At 38.1% G+C, this 17,183-nt stretch overlaps 1 protein-coding gene across 7 annotated transcripts in view; it reads right to left on the bottom strand.

The window, feature by feature from the left end:
- The window catches only part of Cblb (Cbl proto-oncogene B), a 186,031-nt gene that overhangs the window by 78,539 nt on the left and 90,309 nt on the right, over positions 1-17,183 (bottom strand). For all 7 annotated transcript variants that reach the window (XM_006989990.4, XM_006989988.4, XM_042259418.2 and 4 more), the window contains exon 5: positions 2,917-3,073. In XM_006989990.4, the coding sequence (XP_006990052.1) occupies positions 2,917-3,073 (157 nt within the window). The remainder of the gene's footprint in view (positions 1-2,916; positions 3,074-17,183) is intronic.

The raw sequence follows: 17,183 nt of genomic DNA, 5'->3' as shown, positions 1-17,183 counted from the left end.
GTGGGAGAAAGAAGAGGAAGTGGAAGAGGACCACACAGCACAGCCACTTCCTTCCCAGGTTCACCAGCGTTTGCTGAAGTTCCATGTGGACTTCAGGAGGAGGGCTGGGAAGAAGGAGAGGTCTGTTAGTCCTGCCATTCCTGTAGCCTTCTCCCTCAGTGCTGGGCTTCTCTTCACTGCCTCCTAAAGAGCCATCCATGTTGCTCTCTCTACTTCAGACCACAAACCCTAATGACCAGGAAAACACTAAACCCCAGTAATGCAAGACCGTAAGAAGTATGTACTAAAGAACCACCATTATCAAGTTATAATAAAACAGATGCTTATGTACTTACAACACTAAAAAACACATTTTTACAAAGGCTGTAGAAATACAAAGTTTTGATAATAGTGAATTTAAGAAAATTATCACTTAACTTTTAATTGTATGTAAAGATAAAGGTCAGTAACACTTAAAATACCATAAAACAAGTTTCCTCATATTTGAAGCCACACGTGATGAGTATGGTTGAAGTGTTTAAATAGTGAGTACAGAAACCAGAGTTAAGGAGGAATCTCAGAAATTAGAGGATTAATCCCATTTGGTGAGTCACTGCCACAATTAACTGTTTTGAAACAATTACCAAGAACCTGCCCAGGTGAAAGGTATGCAGAACAATCCTTTTGTACATGTGATGATGTTTTTGCTCTCATTGATTTAATAAAGAGCAAACTGGCCAATAGCTAGTGAGAAAGAGGTTAGGTGGGAGAGCCAGACAGAGAGAATGCTGGGAAGGAGGAGGGGGAAGTTGGCAGCTAGCTACATAGGAAGCAGGGGATGAACATGCCTCCCTGAAAAAAGGTACTGACATGTGGTAGAGAGCAGATAAGAAATATGGGTTAAAGTTGTAAGAGCTAGCTAGTAACAAGCCCAAGTCATTAGCTGAGCATTTATAATTAGTGATGCCTCTATGTAGTTATTTGGGAGCTGGCTGGAGGGACAAAAACCCTGCCTACAGCTGTCACATTATCTATGCTTTCCCTTTCTCACAGTACAGTAAATACACACAAGATAAGCAAACCTCAGAATATTAAGGCTAGTTGTCTATCTCTTAGTTACATACAAAACAATGTATGCACAGAGCAAACAGCAGTGTGGGTAGTAGGTAAGCATATAAGCAAAATGAAGCTGTATTATATAACTGAGGTATTAGAGCTCTTGATATCCACTCTAAAAAGTCACCCACAACTATCTCTCTGTCTTTGTCTGTCTGTTTGTCTGTCTCTCTCTCTCTCACACACACACCCCAAATAACTACAACCATAAATGAAAATAAACTCAAGTTCTGCTAGGTTTAACTGTGAAAATTACATAAGCTTTCTTCATCACAAGGTAAAGAATCAAAACTCTGACCATGAAGAATCCTTGATTTCCATTAAAACTGAAGCCTTTGTTCTGCAAAATGATCAGAAATCTTTAACAGGAGCGAATTATGTTGTAAATGATTAGTATTGGGTAACATAATGCTTTTCTGAAAGCCTTCTTATGATCATTTACAAGTACAGGCTTTAATTACATTATTAAATAATTTAAAAAGAGACTCACAATATGTATACAAGAAGAAAATAACCATTATGCAACTAGAAATTTAAAATGAGCAAACACATACTTTCTACCATATCTTATCGAATTTCTTACCCCATATACTATGTAGAGCTATTATTTTAAATTTGATAAAGTAAAATCTACCCTAGCTGTGCTGTTGGCTGGAGTCTATTGGTCTTCTCATAACGAGTTATGTTAAGTTCATGCCGGGCAGTGCTTTCTGGCTAAATAATCAGTTATCTAGACTGTGCAGCTAGCATTAAAGTTGCAGATCACACAGCATAGGAAACTTGCAGCCAGCGTCATACTCTTAACATTGTATTTACTAATATCACAATCAGAATGTATCAATGTCCAGATTGAAATTATACTTTCAGAAGACAAATAAGCTTGGTGTCTAGTCAATCTTACCACATTTACTATAATTATTACAACTAGAATTGTAAACATATTAAAAGTATGATTTCATTTTGTAAGTGCTTGAATTGATTCCCATAAATAATATACGTTTCAGTGGCAAAACTAAACTCAAAACACAAATTTCAATTTTTTGCATTTAGAGAAATTCCATTTGGATATATATATATATATATATATATATATATATATATATATAGAAAAAAAATGACTGTTTCAGTATTATGCCACTTGCTTTTGAATATCTATGTAAAAATATTTGGTGAATGCTTAAAAAGGATAAATAATAAATAACACAAAGTTATCATTGGACCAAGCAGAAAGAAAAACAAATTTTTGATAAGAATTTTATAAATTAATATCATACAAAGTTGTGACAGACAATTATATAGACAGTAATAAATATACTGATGAAGAACATCTGTTGTCATGAATAAAATATTTGTTACAACTTGTTGAAAGAGAGGGGAGCAACTTGTAAAGTGGTATAAGACCACAGTACCCTATAGATAGATCACTGACCTATTTCTAGCTTTACTGTTTATCTTCTGATCCAAAAAGTGCCATTGCCAAATAGATGGGATGCAACTCTGGCGACACACACCTCTAACAGTTTCAAACTATCAGCCATTGGGCTTAAAGATGAACAAAGTGGAAAGTTAAAAATGGAGTTTAAAGCAATTCCTTTCCTGGAATCACTAATACTAGCAAACAACCTACAGGATCACATGACCTGATATACCAAGCTTGTACATAGGACTCACTCTAAACTTGGAGGATTGACCACTGGCTACAAGACTGACAGTGTTGTCCCTATGTTTCTGTATATTGTATGATGAAAAGACATATACACAGAGCTCTGGAGGAAGGGAGGGGAGGAGGGGATAGATAGATTAAGTAAGTGTATAGCTTACCTGAAACAGCCTGGTAAAAATATCAAATTCAAAAACTGAGATGTAGTCATTGCACGTTAAATCAATGGTTGATTTTAGAGCCATTGCTTCCAGGCCAGAGCTAATCTGATGGACCTCATGCAGGCACTGTCTGAAGACTTTCCATGGTACAATGGTTCTGTGCAAGGGGAAAAGATGAGTCAATGAGTCAAGTGTCAATGAAGAGATAGTTTCCACTGAGAGAAAGAAGTAAACCATAACGTTAATAGTATTATATTTGAGCCAGATGGTGGTGCACGCCTTTAATCCAAGCAATAGGAAGGCTGAGGCAGGAGTGTGAGTTCAAGGCCAGTCTGGTCTACAGAGGGAGTTCCAGAACAGACAGGCCTGTTACATTTGTTACACTGTTCACACAGAAATGGTATTGTATTTGTATTAGAATAGTTGAAAATACTGTTCATAATTCAGGCTCCATGTAATGTGTTCACTTGATTATTATGCATTTGCTAAGCATCTAACAAGAATCTTAGTTTTTCATTCAGTCATTGGATATCAAGATGTATCTCAAAGTTTATCAAATAGAGGGCATTAAGGTCAAAGTGTCAGACATCTTGATCTTTTTGTTTGTATACTCAAGGCAGTTTAACTAGGGATCAGTCACCTACCACCTCTCCAAAGCTTTTTGCAGAGATGAAAATCACATGCTCTCTGACCTTTCGTCTGAATACAATTTGAAAGCTTCTTTTATAAATGTAACCATCTTGTAGAATTTTTTTTATTCAAGATCTACCAATTAATATATTTTATTATATATCATATAGCAACAGTTTCAATAAGTAATGCACTGACGTGCTTCAGAACTTTAGGGACCACTGAATGGATTCAGAAAAGGCCTGTCTCTTCTTCCTCAAACATAGCAATTTCCAGCACTCACCCACCCTCCTTTCCACCATGAAAATCTGTAACATCCATCATCTGTTGGTCCTTAGCAACCTTTCCTCCCTTCACAATGCCAAATTCCTATTCATGAATAGATGGAAGGAAGAAACTATTCACATTTTAAACATTTATAGTTCAGTCTTCAAAACAGGACACAAGAGCTATATGCATGCTCCCGAAAGATAGTGCATAATTAAACCTTGGGTTTTTCTTTACTATTGTCTCTAGAGAAAATAAGCAGAAATGAGCTAAAATTTCCCTGGCCTCGCTCAATGCCAATTTTCTCAATGAAGATCGCATACAGTTACAACTTGAATATTCTGAATTATTATCATTTTCTGCAGCAAACAGTAGCACAGATTAAATCATTTAAAGGGCTTATTGTCACAGAGAATCAGGAACCTAAGTTATTCTGTGGCTCCTGGTGGGGCCCAAGAACGAACAGTTTTGATGAGTTCCTAATTGGTGTTGACTCTGCCAGCCTCTCCGAGCCACTGATGGGCCATATCTACCTAAATGGCAATGCTGTCGGAGGCGCTTAACTATGGAAGGACCTCACACCACCTTCGGCCTTGAGGAACGTGCACTTTGGCAGGCAGGGTTTGCAATGCTAAGGGAGACGGGTGGAGAAAACGGAAAACCCTGCCGACTGAACACTCACCAAGCACTGAAGGAATTACAGGAAAGCGTGTGGGAGCAGCACAGAAGAAATGTCAGGCCAGGCCTACAAGACGCTGAACCTGCAGGGAAGCTTAGGCCTGGTGCACCATTACAGAAGAAAGGTAAGATGCTTAATACCTCAAAGGACGTTTCTCTATGTATGAAAAAAACAGGAAACCACAGTGAACTGAAGGGACACACCACATCAGACGCCATTTAAGAGAAACACACGTCAGACTCTGATGAAGGTTAACAAAATGTTGAAGTCTTAAGAGAACGAGAAAAGTTCTAGTAATATTAGTAAGCTCTTGATTTACAGAGACGTGTACGGATGCAGTTAGGCCAGTGGTGTTATAGTTACCATGAAGGTGTTACCTAAGAGGCATGCATTCCTTTCCCAAAGTAAAGTTCCAATACTAACCGGACACAAAGAACAAAACTCATACATAATATGCACAGGGGAAAATGTTGATGAAAGGATGGCTAATTTCAAAATAATATAGTTAGAACTTTTTTTTTTCTGGAAAAGCACAATGTTACTTTACTTCAAAAGCATAAACTGAAAATAAACTGGCTGAATGGCAAAGTTCAGTCTTCCGTGTGTGTAAAAGTATAAAAGTCAAAACAAAATGGCTCTGATAAACATTCTAATGTTATCCTAAAATTATCACCATCCAATACTTAAAATCCATGCAGATTATAACCTATTTTAACTATCTCATGATTTTCCAAAGAAAAAAATAAATAAAATATAGCTACTTCTAAGATTTTGTGTAACATACAACTGCAGAGTAATAATTTTCAACATAAAAAAGACACATTTTCATAGTAGTTGTGCAATGAGATCTGATCATAATTCATTTATGACAAACCCTAAAGCCCCAAGTACATATTCATTAGAACCTTAATTAAAGCTGGTAAAGAAGGCTGAAGAACCAGATCATTATTTGGCTAGTTTATCACACAGAATCATTACTGTAAGTATTCCTCCACTTCTGTGGGCTCAGCAGAGACCAAGTGTAGGGGGTTGGGGGAGGAGGAGTGGGGAGAAGCAGACTGGCTTCCTGAGTGTGGGAGCCCGTTTTCAGGTTCCTCGTGGCTTTACCCAGGAGGTCTGCATAGAGATGATTAGGACCACAGGCCTGAGTGCAGGTGTCTGAGATGGTCTGCACTTGCCTGTGCTGGGGGGAGGTCTTTTGCTCCACCCCTTGGTATTTTTATAAATATCTTAGGGCAGAGATAGTCAGGGCCCCATGGAATAGGTTCCAGGTCCTTTTGAGGCTATCCTGTATTTTCTGTTTATCTCCACACTCTAAATCCTTCTCTGTAATATTTTCTACTATTCTTACTCAAGAGCACTCTGGGGAAATGTGGCAGTGGTGGATAGTGCCCCCACACATGAGGGAAGAACAGAAGTAGAGTACAAAGATGTCTTTAAATTAAAGGGAAGAATACTGTATTTTCAACTTCTTGCTCCCTGGGTCTCTTCACAAAGACGAGCATCAAAGGCCACAAGATGAAGCCAGAGGGGAATATGTTGATGGCAAGATGTTTCACTGATATGAGCAAACTTGTGTGTCTGGGCAATGACCAGAGGCAAAGAGAGAGAAGAGAAGCAAATGAACAGAGTGGCAGAAAGGGGCCAACTTGAGCTTCAGTATCTCACAAATCTAGAAAGTTTAATCTGCTCTATTTGCCAATTTTCATTCATTATAAATCTCATTAGCTGCAGGCGGAATACTGGAAAAATTATTTTCATTTTATTGCATGTATGTATTTCTGTGCGTGCGTGCGTGCATGCGTGTGTGTCTGTGTGTCTGGAGGTGAGGTGGGAGGTCTGAGGACAAACTGCCAGAATTGGTTCTCTCCTTCCACAATATTGGTCACGGGGATTAAAGTTGGGTAATCAGGTTTGGCATTAAGTGCCATCTTACCAGACCAAACACAAGTGATGTTCAATATACAAGACAAGCAGAAAGACCAGGGGGTGTCTAGACAACTGCTTCCATAGTATGATCACAAAATCTTTAGACTCTCAGTAAAGACAAGAGCCATGGTTCAGTCACAGCTTACCATTGCTCACCTGCAATACAGAAATCTCTTAAGGACTTACAAAAGGGGAAAATTGTTTTATATAATGCCCTAAGAGAAAACAACATGGTAAATAAGGCCGTGTACCACTCAGTTATTAGATACCATATCTTAATCTGTATAGCAAAAAGTAAATATTATTTGAGAAAGGATAAGGAAACGAGATCAATTAGAGACCAGAGGACAAAACGGACAGGGGTTCAGAGGGTCAGCAATCAAGAGATGACTCAGTCATCTAGGTTGCCACCTGTGTGAAAGAGGAAGCATGTGTCAGTCTAATGGAAAGCCTTGACATTTTAAGATATGAAAGATGGACATTAGCAAATCAATACAAAAAAAAAAAGGAAGGCAAAACATTTTCATGAAACTTCGAGTTCATACAAGGCTATGTGTTTTATGTGTAAAAGTTGGGGGGGGGATGTCACATAATAAAGGTTTGACTATGAACAAGGACGGCGGTGTCTGGGAACAGGAAATAGAATCCACATGTGGTAAGAGGAGAATATACACAGCATTTCTAGAGGGCAAACTGGTAACAAGGTTCAAAGCCTCTGCACCGTGAAAGTCTACTTCCATGAGATTCGGTCTAAGAAACACAGGTCTAAAAAAGCCCTTGGGGTGTAGTGCAAAGCCTCACCTACCTGCCCCCCAAAACCAAAAGCAAATAAATTCATGTTTAATGACAGAAAGACTATATCACAGCAACTGGGATTGCACGGAATGATATTTACTATGTAAATGTGTTCATGGCACATTATCAAATAAACTAGTTTTTATTCAATTACTGGCATTAAGGGTCCAATGTTAAACATTTCCGTCATTTCTAGAAAGAGCATTATAAATCTGGACTAGAATCTAAAACTCTAAAATGCTGCATGACACAATGGTATGTGAAAATATGAAGCACACGGGAATGGGGAGCTAACAGGAGAAGAACAAGGTCAACGCACATGCACAGAGTCAGAAATAGCAAAGTCCTAAGGAGATATAACCTTCCAGTAGGCTGACAGACTCAGTATTATAAGGTTGTCACTTCTCCTTAAATTGATCTATAGATTTAATATAACCTCAGTCAAAACCCCCAGGAGGCATTGCTGCAGCAGAAACAAACAGATTCTAACCCTCACAGCAAAACGCCAATAACCAAGATTAAATAAAACAATCTTCAAAGGAACACAAACAAGCTGATATCCTTCACATTAACACAGTGGCGATGAGATATGGATAGACAAACACGGACAGACAAAATTTTAGAAGGAAAAAAAAACACAGCAGCTTGCTATATAAGGTCAAGTATTTGTAGACTGTGTTTTTAAAAAGATGTTTTTCATAAATGCTGGTGGATACTAGTGGGGAAGGAATCAAATCTTGACCACGAGACAATAGTATTCTTTTAGAAAATCAACTTGAGGTATTTTAACCCTAACTATGAAACAAAGTTTTCTTAGAAGAGACACAGAATGATATCTGCACACATTTGGAGCAGGCATAAAATTTAAACAGGACCCAAACATTCAAAGCATAAAGTAAATGATGAACTGGGGGGAGGGTGGTCATGAGAAGACACTATAAACAAAATTAAAAGGGAGCAACATATTAAGATTTTGAATAAACATACAATAGGAGACTCCACTTCATTGGTCATCAGAGAAAAGTGTGTTGAAATTGCACTCTCCCAAAAAGATATGAAAAAGATGATTGACACTAGAAAGTATTGAAGGGGTGAGCAGCAAGGTGAACCACTCCATGGCCAGAAGTGACTGTAAGGGCTTCAGAAAATGCTGAGGAGCTTACTAAAGATGAAGGCCTGAAGTCAAACACACCCATCAGAAATGCATAAATACTTCGAAGCGTTGTACACAACAGTTCTTTATTGACAGTCATTCAGATGCCACACACACTAGGAAGAAAGCTTACATGAAGGAGAAATGAACAAAACACTGCTGCAAACAAGAATAGGGGGCTTTAGAGAGCACCACAGAGAGAGGAGCCAACATCAGGACAAAGGGATACTTCTGAACTCTTAATGACTCCATCACACTACAAAGTAAGACTTGGGTGGGTGGGCAGTAACTACAGGGAACTTGCTGCAAATGAGGTCTCTGAGCAACCGAGGGGCAGCTGATCTGCTGATACCTCCTTCAGAATGTATTTACGTTGGTGAGTTCACTTCATGAAAATTCATTACCTAACAACATGTATGTTTCTAGCCATGAACATTAAGCTTGAATTTTAGGCCAAATTCTTAAAATATTATACTAAAATTACTATTGACTATCAAAAGAGAGCATGGGAATTGACAATACAGTCTTTAATCATAAAAAACAAGAAAATCAAGACTTTGGTTGTTTGTCAGTTTTGCTGTGGTGGTAGTAGTTTAGAAAGGTTGATTCTAGTTCATTGATATCTAATGTCATTTTGGCTGGGAAGAGGTAATCTGTCCTATTAACCCATTTCTTAATTTAAAGTTTTTATTGAATTTTTCAGCATATTCACCTTACCAAACAGATATTCATTGTCAGCACTTCTAAATTGGAGGCTAGCTTTGGCAGAATGTAATAGGGTGTTCAGAAGATGTCTGGTAGTCTGATTATATTTTTTTCATTATGGATACAGAACATTAGAACTCTGATTCCTAGTCTGTTGACATTTTTGTAAATAGTTATTACTTAAATCCAATCTTTTTTGTAATGACTGCATTTCTTGAAGGATATGAAAATAGATTCTTATCAGGCTCTCATTGCTGTGCTGCTCCATCAATAACGGAAAACAATTGGTTTCCAGCAGGGCAGAAAAAGCACATCAGAATCACTCTGTCAAAGATGCCTCAGGACTACTCATATTTCACAAGACGTTACCATGGTTATTAGAGATGTTCATAGTTAGATCTAACTACTCCTCAACTTCCACAGAGAAAGTCATAGACACCATTCCTGATACATTCTTCTTATACAAAGAAGCCTATGATACTTTGCTATAGCATAGACAAGGATTTCTCTGTGGAGTGGACAATTATCACATCTCTAGTCTGAGATCTACATTTGCAGAAATAAGGAAATACTTTCTTTATATGGCCCTTGATTTTCACAATAACATCATTCACATAACTTCTGCGCTCATAGCCTAACCCACTCCTGTTCTTTATTCTAGGGAGGACTTTTTCCTTTATTAGTAAACAGTCTCTTTCAATGACCTTCTGAACATTTTGACTCTCTGAGACACATATGGCCTACTCCATTCTGCAATACAGCTGCTTACTGACGTCCATGGCTGAACCTGCCTGCTTCCTTGGACCCTAACTTAAAAGGCATGATTCTCTGTCTTCTTCTTCTGCAGTTCTTTCCTCCTGGCAGCTGCTGAGATTTTCAGCTTGCCTGCTCTATTGTTTTTCTTCCAAACCCTAATAAAATGGTCACCATGCTTCCTTCCAAGTCCATTTCTCAATCGTTTTTGTTAACCAGGAGAATAAGAATTCACTAAGAATTCACCACTGTAACACTCGTATTTACTTTTTGACTTTGGAAATATGGTTGTTGGTAGAAAGAAATAGGCAGAGAAACTGCAAACATGCCACTTATAAAAATACATTAAAATTCCTGGTATAACTTTCCCATTTCAGTCATGGGCCACAAAACAGCAGCCTCTGGTCTTAAAACCAGAGTATTTGTTCACATCTTCTTAAAGTATAACTGGTCTTCAATCTATTTCCTCAGAAAGTTCATTAACATTTGGAAGGTGCATGAGATACAACTGTTAATGTTCAAAGCAAGCTGCCCTTGATCAGCTAGAGTCAGATTAAGTAAAATTAAAAAGATATACACATTAAAAGTAGGTAATTATGCCACAAAAGTTTGTGCAATGTTTTAAAATGATCTTCCTTTCAACAATGAACTCAGTGTTAAAAACACAAAAAAGTCAAAAGTAAAACAGAATTCCTCTTAAATCTTTCAATACTGGCCAATTAAGTCAGTTAGCAATGAGTGAAGCCTATTAGAAGTCTAAGCATAAAAGCAAAACGAATAAGCATCCAGCAATATTCTAAGGTCCTTACTGGAGAAACTGCACATACTGAGCATATTTAGGTATACCACAAGGTCCTTCTGCATTCAGACAAGGTCTCATTAAGTAGCGTAGGCTGGACATAACTGTCTCAGTAGCCCAGGCTTGCCTTCAATTTGTGATCCCCCTGCCTTACTTTTTTGAGGAGCTAGGATTACAGGCCTGAGGCAAGGATCAGGCTTCATATTTTGCAAGAAACACTACTTTATTTCTGAAGAGTAACAAACAGAGGGCAAAACTACAGCTAAATAGGAAAAACTGTTATGTTGTGGAATATTAGTTTAAAATGAGTTACATTTATTCATGCTGTGGAATATTTGTTTAATGATGCAAAGACCTGTTGTATTCTTTTATGTTGCATTTGTTTAACTCCGTAAAGCTGTGTTACTTTGCCTGTCTAAAACACTTGATGGTCTAATAAAGAGCTGAATGGTCAATAGTTAGGCAGGAGAGAGAAAAAGGTGGGGCTGCCAGGCAGAGAGAATAAACAGAAGAAGAAATCTAAGCTCGAAAAAGAAGAAGGAGGAGCAAATAAAGGAGAAGAGGAGGACACCAGGGATCAGCCACCCAGCCACCCAGCCAGCCACAGAGTAAGCAGAAAAGAAAGATATATAGAATAAAGAAAGATAAAAAGCCCAGAGGCAAACATAGTTAAAGAGAGACAGGATAATTTAAGTTAGAAAGATGGCTAGAATTAAACCAAGCTAAGGCCAGACATCATTCATAACTAAGAATAAGTCCTGTGTATTTATTTGGGAGCTGGGTGGCAGGCCCCAAAGGAGAGAGAGAGAAAAAAAAAAAACTACACAGTTATTTACTATCCTTCAAAAACATAGTCTACATTCAAAACATAAAATGAATATTTAATAACCAGCAATGAATATTTAGCAATCAGTAATATATTCCCATATGTTGACTGTAAAAAAAAAAAATAGCAATTACTTTGCTATTAAGTCAAATAGCTTTCCTACCAGCCAAAAGAGATTCTAAGGTGCTGCAAAAGCTGGGATGCTACCCAGATTCCAAGCTCCTAGGAAATTAATTTCCAGTTTCATGGATGCTGACAGAAGTCTCCAGGCTACTGGGTCAGCACAAAAGATGTGTTTTACTCACAGCAAGACAGTGACGGAAGCATCAGTTGTCTCTTGCATGTATTCCCTGACCCTTAATTCTCTCTCTGAGGATGCCCAGTGGTAACCACACACACCATGGGACTCTCAGTGACATACAGCCTGGAATTTAAGGAACCCAGATATTTTCTAATGGGCAATAAACATGCCTGTCCAGTCATCTGGGAGAAAATTATTTGTGCCTTATAAGAATGAAGGTACCTAATCTCCTGATCCTCTTCTCTCTCCCACCCTGCTACCAGGGCCAAAACATCCAAGCCAACAGAGAAATGGCTGGAAGGCTACCAGGGTTCAGTAAACAGAATCTCTGATTCAAAAGAAAACAGCCTTTCTTGTAGTATTTTAATATGAAGTCTCTTTTTAAGTATATTGCAATTTATTTAAAATATTTTGAAGCATATTTAATATTATAATAAAGCTTTAAACTATTATAGAAAACACTTTTTAAAGTACTGGATTCCTAGTTTTGTTGAGATTAACTACTCAAAACGTTAATTAAAAAAAGTAAAAATGTACAAAAATTTATAAGAATGAAAATGCATGAATCTTAAGCCTTTTCTTAATGAATCAACTCCAAACTAATTAGCTGACAAGAATTGAGGAGAAAAAAATTACGGAATTTGGAGATTTGTGAGAGATGTTTTTTGGTTATTTAAATTTTTTGAAAATAAAATATAATTGCATCATTTCTCTTTCTGTTTTGTTTTTGTTTTTGTTCTGTTTTACATAGAGGTTACACAAACTATACTTCAAAAACAATTTGAAGATACAATTTTGGAAGTTTAAACATTAATGATGTCTAAAATGTCATTAAGCAGTGCACACACAAAAACAGTCAGAAGATGGGTGGAGGGAACAGCAGGGAGAGAGGGAAGGAAGATGGGAAGGGAAGGGGGAGGGGAGGAAGTATGGAGGGAGCTAGGAAGAGAAGATGAGGAAAGAAGGGAGGGGCAGGGGAGGGAAGGAAAAAAGGCCATGGGTTTGAACAATAATTTTTCAAGATGAAATAAGGAGTTGAAGGCTAGATGGATCGCAGACGGATGCTTCAGGTGCAATCCTTTCCTCCCCCTCTGTCTTACTACAGGAGCAAGTCCTAGGAATGTAGCTTTTTCCCATGCTTAACACCATGCACTTCTCCCTCCGGAACATCAACTACAATTACCTCCTATTTCATCCTGTCTCCATGTGTGAAGGTGAGTGATAAGAAAGTAGAAGGGAGACTTGGGGGAAGAGAAAGCGTAGCAGGAGAGCAATGGGAAGCAAGAGAGGGTAAGGGGTGAAAACAAACGTATATAATGGGCATGTGTGAAGATGTTACAATGAACCTTTTTATTTTCTATACTGATAGAAAATGTACCTGTAGGTGGAAGTCATAGACACCAGAGGTTATACACAAATGATCCTTTCCAAGATGTGAAGAATATATCATTATTCTTTTGCTGCATATAATTTTAAAATTTTATATTATAGCATATCATTCTATTTGTGTTATACACGTGGTGAATACATACATGAGCAAAGTAATGGAGATATATAATTTATATATATGACTGAATATAGGCAAAAAATTGAGTGATATCCTATGCTAGAAAAGTACTTAGGAGTAAATTGGTAATGAATACCATTAGGATTTGAAGACCATTGCTGGAATTTCTTAACCACACATACATATTGTGATCCACCCAGCATATTAACTGAACCCTCTTCCACAGAAAACTTACCAATGGCTTTCATTTTTTTCCTTGGGACCCAAACAACTGAGCTTTAAAAGTATGGCTTTGTCAAACAAAGCACCAGGAGGAGGTGTCAAAATACAGCACAGAGGAGAGAGAGCCAGCAGCCTGGAGTGTGCTCAGTCCTGAGCCAAGGGAGCCCTTGATGCAGCAGAACCCACCCTCTCTTGTTTGATTCCACAGTCACCAAGATCGTTCTGCATAGAATGTAGTTCGGCAGATCATTTGCCAATAATGCCACAACATCTTCTGCCTGATAGTGGCATCAATTACTGTAACATACTAAAATCATGATTCTGTTTTGCTTGAATTTTTAAGTTTAGCCAGTCTAGATCTACTCTTTAAATATGTTCTTATTTTTAATACGATTATGCTTAATGATGCTTCTTTCAAAGTAAAGAGAAAAATAAAGAAAAAGGAGGGGAAGGCAATGTATTTACAAAATACTGACTTTCCTATGCTCCTTTCTTTTGAACAAACCAGATGAGCACACACACAGTAAGTCATCCCCACTCCTACATCCCTCGGAAGAGGACAACTTCGTTAATAAATGTACGTTCTCTACAATGTGCACTCTTCTTGGAGGCCAATGTTCTTCTCACACTTCTGTCAGTGGCCACTGGTAAATTAACTCACCACTTGTAGTAAGTAGGCACTTTCTAATGGTAAAATAATGATTTTAAGCATTGATCACTTTTATATCCTGTACCTCAAAATGAAGACTCACTGTTTATAATTGGTAAGTTACAATTTTGTATTTTTGTATTTCAGACAATGAGTCAAACAGTAGCAAATAAAAAAACCTTCAATTGATATTTAACTTTCATTATTTTATTGACATAGAATGCTATAATTTGTTTAAATGAGACAACAAGAGCTGGTTCAACAGGAAGTATTTTTGCGCTTATATTTCAGTTGCTAGTTAATTTTTCTAGTGAACCTAATGTAGAGTTCACTGTAAAAGTCCCCAGTTTCAACAGTGTGGTCCCTCTATTAATTAAAGAGAACTAGGTTGTCTTTTTGATAACGGAAAAACAGATCGAGTTAATAGCCTAGAAGAATATATATATGTGTGTGTATATATTTACACACACACACATAGTACTGAATGGAGAGGAAAAGAAATAAGTTTTCCTTGTTCTTTATTAAAAGTGAAAAGTAAATACAGGAAACCAAAGAAAGTCCATCCAGCTTCCCTGGGAAATCAAAGGCAGAGGCAATAAACCCAGCTATAAAGCAGTCATTTTCCCCCAGAGCAAGCAAGGTCATTTGTCTTTAACTCATTTTTACAAGGGGACATGCATAATCTTAGAACAATTCAATTTTCACTTTTAATTCTTTTTGGTTTGCTTTAGATTGCCAGATGTGGAAGTTCCATCAAAGTCAAAGATTAACTCAATTAATTCTAGAACTAGCATATATATATATATATATATATATATATATATATATATATATATACACATATATAGCATTTGAAGTAAGATCAAAGAACAAAACTGCTTAATTACTTCACAACACAAATGGCTCATTATGAGCCAGACAATATTATGCTCCATATAGGCAGCTTCTCACCTGCTAAATTTCCACAGCAGCACCAGACAACAGATATTATCACTATCTCACATGCACTTTAGACAAAAGGAAAAGGATTGATGGAGAGTCCAAGGAGGGTCCCCGGAGACAAAGTGAAGACATGTTGCAGTCAGAGCCCCTCCACACACACACACTCTGACTCCGTCTCTCTGTCTCTGTCTCTCTGTCTCTCTGTGTCTCTGTCTCTCTCTGTCTCTGTCTTGTCTCTGTCTCTCTGTCTCTCTCTCTCTCTTTCTGCAGAGCCTCATATCTAAACCACATTCCTCCCATTCAAGGAAACCAATTGCTTTGTCTTTCTCTCACATTGGCTATGGGGCCATACAACGCCTCTTCTCCCCTTCTATGAATTAAATATACAATATTCATGAAAGCATAAATGACACATTCTGAAGAAGCATCTACAGAGACAAATACATGAACCTGATTCATGAAGCTCAGAAACTAACTGAAGGATGATAATTATCCAAATAATTTTAATGAAATAGTAAAAATAGTAAATGCACAGAGTCTGCTACTAAGAATTAGTACCCACACATTCTAAGACATACATCAGACTCTGAAAAACAAAGTTAAATCAGAGTTCCTGTCTTCAAATGGACTGTCTAGTCTCCTGGAAATGCCTCAACTGGGAAACAGGAACATATCACAGCTCCTTGTAAACTAGAAGAACGGATGGGAACCTGGGTACTAGGCCAGTAAGAATGTGGAAACCCACTTTAGATATCAGGAAAGCCTCCAAAGTGGTTGGGCACACCACGGGTGACTAGCCACCCAAGCAGTGGTAGGAAAATTAACAGAATGAAGCGTGAAAACAGAGAAGTGTGCAAGGGGAAATGCTGGTAAACTGTTGGAGAGATGTTTCTTTGCAGATGACCTGGTTGTGGGGGCAGAGAACGGGTCCAGCAGAGAGAGTGGGGAGGAAGGAAAGAGAAAGAGATCAATTAACCTTTCCTAAAACCTAAAGCTTGGGGGCGGGGGTTAGACTTGATCTCAGAGCCAATATTCCTGAAAGCACTTCTGACCAACTGCTTCCCACAGTTCTCACTGGTCTCAGAAGCTGTTACCGAAGACAGAGGTTCCAATAAAAGGGCTGTTACAGCAAACCAGGGGGAGTGGAAACTTCAACAGGAAGAAGCCAACTGGTAACAGACACACTAAGAGAGGACACCCAAGAGAAGTCACAATCAGTAGTCCATTGGTTCTTGCTGAATAGTAATTTGCCCGGAAACCACTGATGAAACCCCAAAGGCTACTGGTCCTGCTTACAAAAACAGCTCCCCCAGAGTGTGAGCACTGTGGCCCCTCTCCTCTTCCCTGAGCCCCCCATTCTGTCCCCTTCCTTCCATCCTTCCATCCCCTAAACTCTCACCTGCCCTCCCCCCTCTGGGCCTTCTTTCCTAGGCAATTATACACTTGTGAATTAGGAAACGTGCCAGACTGAAAATGCTTCTGGATTAACAGTATGGTCCGTCCCGTCCCGTCCCCCCCCCCCCCCCCCCCCCCCGCCGCCCTTGGATTATAAGGATTATTTCAGAATATGAAGATTTGGTCTGATATTGTCTCATTTGTAAACTTATACTGACACATTTATTCAATAATGTTACTTTCCTACATGTTTCCATTACCTCCTGGGGAAAAGAATAAGGAAGTAAAGGCAAGACTAAACTTCTGAAATAGTAAATGGATTTGCATAAACATTTGACATGTGTAGGATTTTCTATTCCCTTTTTCATGCCCATTTTGTCTCACTGAGGCTCTCTGGCATACAGGGCCAATTGGCTGCTCTGCTGAGCCCCAGACAGAGAGTAGGCATACAGTATTGGAAGTTGGTTTTTTTTTTTTTATTCCCTGTTTTCATGAGGTCTGACATGAAATTATATTTCTGAGTGTCATAAAGTCTTATGAAAAATGGCTTGTTTTCTATTTTAATTCATTCTTAATGTTTTGTTAACGATGACTTTATCTTTCAGGAGAGTAAATCACAATAATGGTCTTTAAGCAAAAAAAAATTATAAAATTATAATCTGACTGTTTGTAAAAACAATCTCCTATGGGTCTGTTTGAAACGAATTCTATTCTT

The sequence above is a fragment of the Peromyscus maniculatus genome, chromosome 12 (assembly GCF_049852395.1).
Source record: "Peromyscus maniculatus bairdii isolate BWxNUB_F1_BW_parent chromosome 12, HU_Pman_BW_mat_3.1, whole genome shotgun sequence".
Lineage (NCBI taxonomy): Eukaryota > Metazoa > Chordata > Mammalia > Rodentia > Cricetidae > Peromyscus > Peromyscus maniculatus.
Note: the sequence above shows the minus strand (reverse complement) of the source record. Positions and strands in the feature narration are given on the sequence as shown.